The sequence below is a fragment of the Leptosomus discolor genome, chromosome 18 (genome assembly GCF_034619465.1).
Source record: "Leptosomus discolor isolate bLepDis1 chromosome 18, bLepDis1.hap2, whole genome shotgun sequence".
In the NCBI taxonomy this organism is placed as follows: Eukaryota; Metazoa; Chordata; class Aves; order Leptosomiformes; family Leptosomidae; genus Leptosomus; species Leptosomus discolor.
Window position 1 is genome coordinate 2,414,906 of NC_141408.1, and position 10,554 is coordinate 2,425,459.

Below are 10,554 nucleotides of genomic sequence, written 5' to 3' on the forward strand. Positions count from 1 at the left end.
CAGGAGCTGGCTCAGAATTTGTCCATTTGTCACCCAGAGTTGTGCCTGGGGCTGTATATCTGCTCTCAGCAGTGGTCAGACTGGCAGGGCCAGTTACTGTCGGGTGTGCGAAATGAGCCGGCTGATGTGGCAGGAGAGGGAGGGCTTGTTTCAGCTCTGCACCTTTGGTATTCACAGGCAGGAGGGCTTGATGGAGCCGACTGGCTTTGGACCGTGGAAGCGTACAGCCACAGTGTGCAGTCCCCACCGTGTTCAGTCCTCGCAGCAGCTTTGTCATCACAGTGGTAGAGGATTTTTTGTTTGTGGTTAGTGGCTTTAATGGTTCTATTGCTACTTTCAGTGCTGAGTGTCATGATGCAAACGTGTTTGTGACACGGCACTGCGTGCATCTACGGTCACGGCTGCAGTGCGGCCTGTGCGGAGCTGTGTTACAAAGAGCCCTATGCCTTGTCACCTCCTTCCCTGCGTCTGGGACCTGGGGACAGGCTGTGATCCAGGGTGGGAGGGAGTGTGGCAGGGGCTTGTTGTGCTCATCATCTCCCTGCACCTTGCGCTGCCTTCTATTGCAGCCAGCCCAGACTCCAGCCCTCTGGCACAGGGACCCTCGCACAGTCCCCCAGCTTCTGGCACTTCAGCTGAGGAAGAAGAGGCCAGGTTCCTCACCAAACAACCCAACACTCAACTGCCCTCACAGTCCCTGTCCCAGAAACGTGCAGATTCTCACTACCTAAACTGGAACTTGCTGATGCACCTCAGCACTGCAGGCCAAGAGCCTCCACGGTGGCCCCGAGCCTCCTGTTGGCACCATGGGTGCTGCCAGGCTGTTTCCCAAACAAGAGCCAGCACTGGCAGCCCCAGGTGAAATGCTGGTGTCACTCCGTGGGGACATGCTGGGTGGCACTGGAGCTGAACCTGGGCTGGGGAGGGGAAAGCACCATGGGAGCTGCCTTGGAGCTGAGGCTGCCCTGCCAGGGGGGAGCAGCGAACCCAGGATGTGGGGCAGGCAAGGGGGTCCTCGTGGGTCCCTTCTCCCGCATTGGGGCTCTAGGAGGGACTTCAGACACACACAAAGGGGTTGATTGCACAAACACTTTAGGCGTCAAAACTCCTGACTCTACATTAACAGGCACATTGATAGAGTTTAAATTATTATTTTGATATAGTTTACATTAATTTTGTATTTTTCTTAGCAAAAAACATTTAGTTTAACTTGAATAAGTTAAACAGAATAAATTTTCCTGTTGAAGAAGGCTGTCATTCCAGTACTCTCTTGCGTGTCTGGAAGCCAAGCCCACCAGGGGCTTCGCGGGTGGCATCAGGGAAGGGCCAGTTCTTCAGGGTCTGGAAGTGCTTTAGATGCACCAGCACCTGAGGCAGCGGGGGGTCCAAGCACAGCTGCTTCTTCTTGGTGACCAGGCTGCTGGGAGAAAACCCACCTTGGGGCCCTTGGCCAGGGCAGTGGGGCGCCTGTGCCGTGGGGTGCCAGGGCAGTGCCCCGGGTGTCCCCAGCCGTGTCCCTGTCCCCCTCCCAGCCACCCTCGGGGCACTGCCCCGGCTGTCGCAGCCCCAGCCCCCAGCAGTGGTGGGTACTTGCATCGCCCCCACCTGGGTGCAGCTGCTGCTGGTGATGGATTTGATGAGGCCCCGTGGAATGGGACATTGCTGGTAGCTGAAGCAGCAGGAGGTGGGGACACTGTCTGTGAGGTCAGGGAAACAGAGAGCCCTGGGGAGACCCCAGGCTACAGCACAGGCTCTGGGCGCACCGGTGCTCAGGGTTCCCCAGGGATTTGCCATTTCCCAGCCCCCTCCCTGTATCATATTCACTGGTGGTGGCCCACCAGGAGAGCCCTGGCCCCAAGCCTGAGTCTCAGCATTGGTGGTGGTCTCCTGCTCCCAGCCCTCCCCACAGCCACAAGGGTCCCTGCTGATGGGGATGGGGCTCTCTGGTTGCCCCAGCAGCTCCCATGGAGTGATGGCACACCGAGGCCCAGGGAGGATGCAGTGATGTCCAGCAAGATGGGCCTCAGACAGGTAGAAAGTGGCCACAAGGAGGAGGGTGACCAGGGTGGCTGTGGGGACCTTCATGGTGCTGTGGAGACCTTCATGGTGCTGTGGGGGCCAAGGGAAGGGTGAGCAGGGCTGGAGCTGGGGGGCTGCAGGGCTCTCGTCTGCCCGACGCTCAGCCCCTGGGGCGATGCCCTTGTTTTGGCCCTGGCCGCTGGGTGGCGCAGAGTTTCAAGGAAAGAAAAAATAAGTGCATCATATCCAGGAAATTATGTCAGGATCGAACAGTTTTGCCCAGCTGGGGAAGGCAAGGAAACCACAGCAGGGAAAGTGCCAGCCTCAGGGCTGCAGCTTTCAGATTCCATTTGGGTGGCTGGTGGGGGCTGGCCAGAGCCCAAACCCCCATGGCCCTCACCCTGCCGCTGCTGCGACGAGCCCACCGGCCACGAGCTGGGCTGGGGCACAAAGCTCCACGGCCGAAGCCCTGATGGCAATGCCAAGCAGGCAGCCATGAAGCAGCACCAGCAAGCTCCAGGCAGGGGTTTTCTTTGCAACAGCTCCGGCAGCCTGACTGTGTCAGGGGGCTGCAGAGCTGCTCCGTGCCCAGACAGCCCAGCCCAGCTCAGGTGGCACACACTTCCCCAGCCGCTGCTGTTATTGCTGGCAGCAAAACACTGCCAGGAGTCAAATCTCAACTTATCCCCAGCGTTGCTGTGATGCCGCTGCTCGCCCTGCTCCACCAGTGCACGGATACAGCGTTAGCTCCCAAGCGCTGTGGCTGGAGACCTGATGGAACCAGGTGGATGAAGGCTGCTCCAGCCTCCCTGCACTCGCTGGGAACCTTCTGGAAAGCATCTGTTTTCAATTTCTCCTTGTCTTTAAGGAAATTACTCACACGAATGACCAGCCTGGTATGGTCCAATTTCCTTCATTTGCCATCCCCATTGCCACTGTGGTGCGTGGACGGGCCCTAGGGGCTGCAGGAAGATTTTCCCCATGAGATGAGGTGACTTCCAGGGAACTGAGCCCTCTGGCACAAGCAGCCTCACCCCCACGGGTGCCCATCTCTGGGGTCTGGCCAGGGCCGAAGGACAGGGCTAAACCCCCAAGCACCTCTCCATCTGCAGCCGCGCCTGTTTAACCCCTTGGTCCATATGGGAAAAAAACAAACCAACCCCCCCCAAACCCCCCAAACCCAACCTTTCACCCATTACCAGCCTGCACCTGCCTTCATCCCTGCCTCAATCTGCATCCCACTGGGCTGGCAGCTGCCCAGGGCATCCTCAAACCCCATGCCCAGGCATGGGTCACTTCATCTTGGCGGGGGGAGCTGCGGGATCAGCCTTGGCCCTTCAGGTTTCCCTGCCCTCCCAGGGCCTCCTGGACTATTCCCGGGTCCCCGCAGGGATATGAAGCCCTGATGTGACCCCTCTTTTCTCCTGCAGGATTTACATGATCTCACTCCAGCTCCAGGTCAGAACAGGGTGTTTTATTAAACTCGTCAAAGGTTGTACAGCAGTGTGGAGGGGGTGACGGCAAGGGAGGGGATGGAGCCAGCTCTATAATTTGAGTCGAGAACATACAGATAGTTATAAGATGCAAATAAATAGAGCTTTTGGGGAAGGCAGCTTCATGTGGAGGTGCTGGTCAACTCCTTCCTCCGCTGGTACTGCTGGAACCAGCCCTCCTCCGGGTCTATGCAGAACTTTCTCCCCTTCAGCAGCTCCACACTGGGGAAGAGAGAGGGGCTGCATTAGCTGGGGGGATGCAGGATCCAGTCGTGCCCTGGGGTACCCCCACCAGCCTGGGGATGCCTATAGCATCCTGCCCCCTGCGTCCCTCAAAAGTGCTGACTTTTAGCAATATCTGAAACCTCAGCTTACTTCCCTTTTTGCTGGCTGGCAGCTGAAATGGGGGGTTTGGGGCTCTTTGGGATGAAGCACTGAGGACGGGGGTGCATGTGAAGAGCCAGGGCAGGGCACCCCACCCATGACACCCTTTGGGGGTGGCTTGTTTTGGGGGAGCCTCAAAGGCAGAACAACCGGTAGGGAAGGTGGGTGAGGGAGGGTGAGGAGCCAGGTGCGGGGGAGGAAGGCTGGGTGGGGACTGGGCATACTCACCGCACAGCCTTGCGGGAGCAGTAGGGAGGCGTCTTCTGGTAGCTCCTGATGAGGGAGTCAGGGATTTTCTGATGAACAAACATCTCTTTGTAGCAGCACTTGTTGTAGAAGCTGCGAACTGAGAGGAGATGAGAGGGGTTGGTGCTCTCCCATGCTTGGCACAAAAGGTGTGGGTGCTGCCCTGGGGATTCTCCTACTCCCCCCGCCCCAAGGGGTCCCCTCTCACATCCCTGGCAGTGCTGCTTTGCCCCAGGGCGGGAGCCCCCCATTTCCCTGCCTGTGGGGGTCTATTACTGAGCTCCCCAGCTGGGATGCTGGGGCTAAAGCCATCCCCAAGACTATTTTTGCTCCTTTTGAACAGAAGTGGGAGAGTCCAGCATTCAGGCATCTGGTGATGCCCCTCAGCCCCCCAAACCCATGGCAGCAGTAGGAGTTGAAGCTCTTGTCTCTCTCCCAAACCCCTCAAAACCCCATCAGCGGAGGAGCCAGGGACAGCACAAGGGCAGCCATGGGGAAAGGCTTGGTGTTGGTACTTACAGGAGACACCCTGGCTTCCAGTCCAGAGAGCTGCCAGCAGCAGGGTGAGCAGGGCCAAGGAGAAGACTTTCATGTCCAACCTGGGGCTTGGTCAGCTCCAGCAGCCAGCAGCTCTTGCTGACTCAGGGCCACCAAGAGCTACCTGCCTTTCCTGCCTGCACATCAGCGTAATATACCCCCCAGCCAGGCTTTCCATGACAGCTCTGGACTCTCCCGGTGGAAAGAACTGCCCAGAGATATTGATAAAGCGCAACCAGTGAATGGAAATTCCTTCTCTCAGCCCCTCCGACCACTGTGGTACCTGAGGGCTGCTGGAAAGTGTAGCAAGCAGCCTCCAGCTCTGCACTGCTGGTTATGCACTGAGGCCAGCAGTCTATTTTGGGTTTGGTTGTTGCTGCTGGCAAACCACACAGGATGATGCTCGTGCTTGCTGAAGCTGTTGTCAGCTCAGCTGCGATGCCTCTCTTGCAATTTGGTACCAGGGTGAGTGGCTCGATGATGTCTGGGCTTGCCCCAGCCCACCCTGAGACCCATTGCTGTGTGCCCATTCTGGTGGCTGTGCCCAGCACAGTGCCTGTCACAGGGGCAGCGTCCATCACATCTCCTCGTGGCATCCCAGGAGCGTCGGCTGTCAGTGGGGCCTGCCCAGGCATCCCCAGGGAGCGGCTCTGATCGAATTTGGGCCAGGGGTCTCCACTCATTAGGATGGCTGACGAGGAGTACAGCAAGTCCCCTCCTCACAGGCTGTGCCTGCCTCTTGCCCCTCGCCCCTCTCACTGGCGGCTTCCCCAAAGCCCACATGGACATTGTTTGGCCCCATGCACCCCCCCACACCCCCTCACAGAGATGTGGTTGGGGCTTTGGCTCTTCCCAGCTCCTTACTGACCTCAGCGGTTACAGATGCACTTCAACACCCAGGTAGGAAAGCCAGCAGCAGGACCTGCCTGCTCCCAAGACACTTGCACAGCCAGATACTTGCATGCATGAGACCATGTTTAATTCTGTTCAGTGTGTCGTACAAAAAATAACCGTGGAGCTTCTCCCCATTAACCCCTCTGCTGCTGCCAGACTGGTGAATGGAGCCTCACTGACACGCTGCTGCTGCCTGCAGGGGTACAGCCAGCTGCCTGTGTGCAAAGCAGGACTGAGAGCATGGGGTCTGTCAGCGGGTCTGGACCCCAACACCCCATGGGGCCAGCACGCTCCATCCCTATGGGACGCCAGGGATGGCAAAAGCCCTTTGCCTTCAGGGAGGTGGTCAGTGGGGTCACAGCATGATGGCGAGGATGTCCCTGATGAGCTGCTCTATCCAAATGTGGTGTCCCCGCAGCCAGCTCTGCAAAGGGGTTGCCTTCACAGTGTCCCATCCCCCATGGCCTCCAGCCACTCCACTAACTGGGGATGGAGAAGGTGCTGACTCGGAAGGTCTGCTGGTAGCTCTTCACCCAGGCCCTGCTCGCCTGGGCACAGATCTCCTTCCCGCTCCTTACCCTGAAGCTGGGGCAGAGAGAAGATGGGGTTAGTGGGGAAGATGGGGACCCCAGCGCTGAGTTTCCAAGGGGCTCGGAGGCACAGAGGCTGAGGGTTGGACCCATCAAAGCAAGGCATGGGGTCTGGTGGGGTCTGGCAGGGTCTAGAGGGGCTTTACCCTACTCCAGGTCTGGGTTTAGGGTACTCACATCACAGCCTGGTGCGGGCACTCGGGGCTGGTGGGGTAGCAGGAGACGACGTTGTCTCTCTTGATCCTTCTCACCTGGAAGTTGAAGCAGCACTTGTCCGGCATGGCTGGGGCTCCTGGGGGAAAAGCATGAGCTTGGCCTAACCTGGAGACCCCAACCTCCCATCTCAGCCCTCCCATTTTGGGCACGGCAGCATTTTGTGGGGAGCCCTCCTGCATCCCATGCACAAAGCAAACCTGTCCCCATGGCCCTGGGGGCTGTCCCTGTCCCCCAACCCACAGGGACAGAGGAGGAGGCAGTGCTTACTCTGAGCCAGGCTCTGGCAGCACAGTGTGGCGAGGAGGAGGAGGAGGGTGCAGACCACCCCAGGTGCCTTCGCCATGCCTGGCTGCAGGAGGGCTGCTCAGTAGCGCTGGGGCAGAGTTGCCGTCTGCTGGAGCCAGGGCTGCTGGGCTGCTTTTATGGGGGAGCATCTGGCCTGGCTTCCCCCAGGGCCAGCAGTTGTGTGGGCAGGGGGAGGATCTGGTCCCCCGCCATGTCCCAAAGCACAGCGGGTGAGCAACACTCATCTGCTCCCAGCACAGCCCCAGGAAGGAAAAAACCTGCTCCTGGGTCATGCTTTTGACCCCCGATGGACTTGGGATTTTTCCTGAGCTCCTGCCTCCAGCAGTAAGGCTGGTGGCTTGTTTGCTCCCACAGTTTGGCTCCGCACTTCCATCCCCTATGCAGGCTGCATGACCCATGGCAGGAGCCCCAGGGCGGGCAAGAGGGTCTGGGGATCTCCCTTGGATGGGACTAGGGCTGGGCTCAGCACCCTGCAGGGTCACCAGCAGTCGCACACACTCCTGACAGTCCATGTCCTCCCCCTCCACCACAAAGTTTTGCATCCTGTTGCTTTGTGTCCTGTCCCAGGGGACAAATGGCCAAATAACACCCCCTCCCCTAAAAAAGCCATAGGGAAACAGCTTCTGTTTGGTTGCACCAGGCACATAAATGTGTCTGTCTGTGCTGGTTTTGGGGGTGTTTGGGGCCCGTCAGGGCTGGGAGAGGCTGAGCAAGTGGCTCTACTTCCCTCCCCCCAGCACCAAAGCAGCAGCTCATGTTCTTGGCCTCGTTAAGCTGGGAAAGGCAGAGGCCGATTTGGGGCTTCTCCAGTGAATTTTGCCTGGTGGCAGCTGTCCAAAGACCCCCCTTTCCCCCCAGCCCCAGCAAATCCCAGGGTGCACCCCAGCTGCTGGCAGCTGGCGGATAGTGGGAAGCAGTGGCGAAATGCAGACGTGCATCCTTGCCAGCCCAGCTGTGTGAGCCATCACATCCCATTGTGCGGTGCTGGGGATGCTGATGGCACCCTGCCGGCGTTTGGGCCACCCTGGGCTGAAGTGCAGCCCCACCATGGAGACCCGGTTGGAGAGGGCATGGGGTGCTGGTCCAGGCAGGGACCTGCCCTGATGGGAACAGGGGCCATCTCCACTATGGGACTGCGTGTGTCCCTCCATTTGCTCTTCTCCAAAGCCATTTCCCAGAAATCAGCCTCATTTTTCGGGGGGCGCACATGTTGGATAACAGTGGGGAGCAGCAAGAAGGTCTGGGTGATGCCCCGGGGCTGGTGGGTGCAGACAAGGGGGGATTCATTTTTCCATGCCCCACTGGTGGAGCAGAGCATCTGCCCGCCATCACCCCAACTCCCATTTAATCTCTCCTCGGGGAGATCCCGGGGAGCAGAGGAAAGCAGATGCCTCTGGCCCCAGTCCGGTGCAGCTGCATGGCTCGCCTTTCCCTTCCTGGAACCATCCTTTCCCTCTTATCCCTCTTCTTACCCCCATGCACCGAGGAGCTCCTGGCCCAGCTGGGGTAAACATGGCCTCCTAAGGGTAGAAAATATTCCCTGCACTAAGAAAATTAAACAGAAGCACAAGGAAAACAAAAGAGGATTTATTGGACTGGGAAAGGTCCCTTTTAAAGACTGCCACGCAAAATGGTGGGATACGTCAGGCTGGGGAATTCCAGGGATGACGTTCCCAGCACCTGCAGCGTCCCTCCGTCCTGAGCCGTGGTGCTGACGTCTGCCCCATGGTATGAGCGGACCCTGCAGATGGGGGATTTTGGAGCATGGGGGATTTTCAGCCCTATTTGAGCCAGGGATGTGCACAGGCGCTCAGAGGGGCCAGAGGCAAAACCAGGTGCTCCTGCAGCCCTTGATGAATTTAGGAGAAACTGGTCTTCACCCCCCTCCAGCTTATCAGCCCTCCTGTGTTTGATGCAGAGAAGAGCACAGGATGCGGACAGACCCACTGCTGTGATGAGCTGAGCCAGTCTCTGCTCTGGGGTGGCCCTGTGAGTCCCCCCGGGTCTCGCATGTGGTCTGAGCTGAAAAACACCCATTTTCTCCCTTTCTTCCCCTGTTTCATGGAGGGCTCCTTGCCAGTACTCACAGCTGTGGCTCTGGGCTTGGCTGCAGAGCATGGCGAGGAGCAGAGCACCAGGGAACAGGCCACCAGCCTCCATCTCCACCTGCCCCCTCTCCCAGGGCTGCGGTGTGGAGTTCTGGGACTCCCCCAGCCCCAACTTTTACCACCCTTGCTCACCTGGAAATCCCACAACTGGGAAAATCCAACTGAGAAATGCAGGGGATACAGATGGGATACCCCAGGAAGAGCTGCCTCATCCATTACATCCTTCCCACCACCCCTGGTGTGGTGGAAGCATTGGGGGGTGGGGGAGAAGGGCTGAGCCCCACAGCAGGGGTTGGGAGGCATTGGCACCTGCAAAACATGTGGGACAGGTCCTGCTCCTGCTGCCGAGAAGCACAGGGGAAGGTGGCCAATCTGGGGGCTGGCCAAGGCATTTGTGACCCTGCTAGGGCTGAGTTCTCATTGCTGCCTCCAAAATATTTGCAGGGGGTCCAAATCTCTTACTGCTGTGGGGGGACAAGGATGTTCAGATCCCACCAGCCCCAGGGGAGCAGCAGTGGGTGCTGAGGCCCCAGCCGCCCCACAGCGGGCATTGCTCCCCACGCTTCTCTGCATCAGAAAGTGCAAGCAGCTCCTGGGGAAACCACCACCTCTGCTGAGAGTATGGCGATGTTTAATCACCCTCTGGGCTCAGAACTGGCCCCAGCCTCGTCTCACGGAGTGCTGCACTGCTGGGGCTGCCAGAGAGCTCTGCCAGGCGTGCAGGGACTCCTGCTCAGCGGCACAGACTCCCTGGAAACGCTGCTTGCCCCTGGGTGAGAGTTCCCCTTTTCCAGACACGTTTACAGATGCTTTATTGATGCTGTAGCGCTTCTCCTCATTTCAGCTGATCAATAACCCCAAAGGAGGAAGATTTAAGTGCAGTGCCCACGGGATGGGACAGCTGCTGCAGCTGGTGCAGGCAAAGCCATGAATGTGATCAAAGCAGCTTTGCCAGGACAGGTCTGCTTTCTATAAAATATTTGTTTGATTTATTCTTCTCCCTTTCAAATCTCTGTCTTGGTCAGAACAGCTTTTCCATTACCTTTCTGGGGCTGATAGTGAGACAACCACTAAATGCAAACTCTTCATGTGCTGTTTCCTTTTTTAATGTCGTTGCCCAGCCCTGGCCACCCGGGACTTCCCCAGCTGCTTGCAGACAGTTTATATCGAGATGGGTCCGCCCTCGCCTGTCCCCAGGAAGAGGTGGCTCATAGTCTCCCCCGCCACCACCCAAGCCCCTGCGGAGCCTGCCTGGCTCCACCAGGTGCCATCACCTTTCTCAAAAAGCAGCAGGTTTTTTTTTTTTGTCCAAGGCTGGAAAACCTGGTGGGGATCTGCATCTCACCCCCTAGAGCTGCTCACCAGGGTGGGAGCAGGTTGTGCAGCCCGAGACATTGCCTGGTTCCTGGCTGCCCTGACGCTGCGGGGATGGGCCCATCTCCTGCTGTCTGAAGATGTGAATGTATAGAAATAAGCCGGAACAGATGCTGCCATCCTTGTCCGGGGGAGATTTCACCAGGAAAGTCACAGCCAAGCCCCAATTTCAGACACGTTCGTTACGTGGGAGCAATGGTGAATGTGCCGCAGGCATCGCTGGAAGAAGCTGCAGCCGTGTTGCCAGGCTCAGACTGCCCATCTCACCTTGCCCGCCTAGCCGGGGCATGGGGAAAGGCCAGTGGTGATGCTCCCTGACTGCAGGAACTGGGAACCCAGAGAAATGGATAATGAATGGTGTCACGTGGCTTCGATATGGATCGCTGG

General features: G+C 58.3%; 3 protein-coding genes across 3 annotated transcripts; all 3 read right to left on the reverse strand.

Moving 5' to 3' along the window:
* Window positions 1-1,254: 1,254 nt before the first annotated feature.
* LOC147414131 (eotaxin-like) lies at window positions 1,255-2,085 on the reverse strand. Its single transcript, XM_086475397.1, has 3 exons — window positions 2,015-2,085; window positions 1,595-1,699; window positions 1,255-1,417 (listed from the first exon to the last, which is right to left on the reverse strand). Exons 1-3 carry the CDS (start codon window positions 2,083-2,085, stop codon window positions 1,255-1,257), a joined length of 339 nt encoding a protein of 112 aa, XP_086331523.1.
* Window positions 2,086-3,634: 1,549 nt separating this feature from the next.
* On the reverse strand, window positions 3,635-4,734 carry LOC104345664 (C-C motif chemokine 4 homolog). The gene is made up of 3 exons (XM_009950189.1): window positions 4,662-4,734; window positions 4,125-4,242; window positions 3,635-3,734 (listed from the first exon to the last, which is right to left on the reverse strand). Exons 1-3 carry the CDS (start codon window positions 4,732-4,734, stop codon window positions 3,635-3,637), a joined length of 291 nt encoding a protein of 96 aa, XP_009948491.1.
* A 1,318-nt stretch (window positions 4,735-6,052) lies between these two features.
* LOC104345665 (C-C motif chemokine 3) lies at window positions 6,053-6,722 on the reverse strand. Its single transcript, XM_009950190.1, has 3 exons — window positions 6,647-6,722; window positions 6,341-6,455; window positions 6,053-6,158 (listed from the first exon to the last, which is right to left on the reverse strand). Exons 1-3 carry the CDS (start codon window positions 6,720-6,722, stop codon window positions 6,053-6,055), a joined length of 297 nt encoding a protein of 98 aa, XP_009948492.1.
* Window positions 6,723-10,554: the final 3,832 nt, after the last annotated feature.

Coding starts and splice junctions, on each gene's coding strand:
- LOC147414131 (XM_086475397.1), bottom strand. CDS start 2,085: ATGAAGGTCCCCACAGCCACCCTGGTCACCCTCCTCCTTGTGGCCACT. Junction 1,700..2,014: donor TACCTGTCTGAGGCCCATCT/TGCTGGACATCA, acceptor CCCTGACCTCAC/AGACAGTGTCCCCACCTCCT. Junction 1,418..1,594: donor TGCACCCAGGTGGGGGCGAT/GCAAGTACCCAC, acceptor TTCTCCCAGCAG/CCTGGTCACCAAGAAGAAGC.
- LOC104345664 (XM_009950189.1), bottom strand. CDS start 4,734: ATGAAAGTCTTCTCCTTGGCCCTGCTCACCCTGCTGCTGGCAGCTCTC. Junction 4,243..4,661: donor TGGAAGCCAGGGTGTCTCCT/GTAAGTACCAAC, acceptor ATCTCCTCTCAG/TTCGCAGCTTCTACAACAAG. Junction 3,735..4,124: donor TGCTCCCGCAAGGCTGTGCG/GTGAGTATGCCC, acceptor TCTCTTCCCCAG/TGTGGAGCTGCTGAAGGGGA.
- LOC104345665 (XM_009950190.1), bottom strand. CDS start 6,722: ATGGCGAAGGCACCTGGGGTGGTCTGCACCCTCCTCCTCCTCCTCGCC. Junction 6,456..6,646: donor CTGCCAGAGCCTGGCTCAGA/GTAAGCACTGCC, acceptor CTTTTCCCCCAG/GAGCCCCAGCCATGCCGGAC. Junction 6,159..6,340: donor TGCCCGCACCAGGCTGTGAT/GTGAGTACCCTA, acceptor TCTCTGCCCCAG/CTTCAGGGTAAGGAGCGGGA.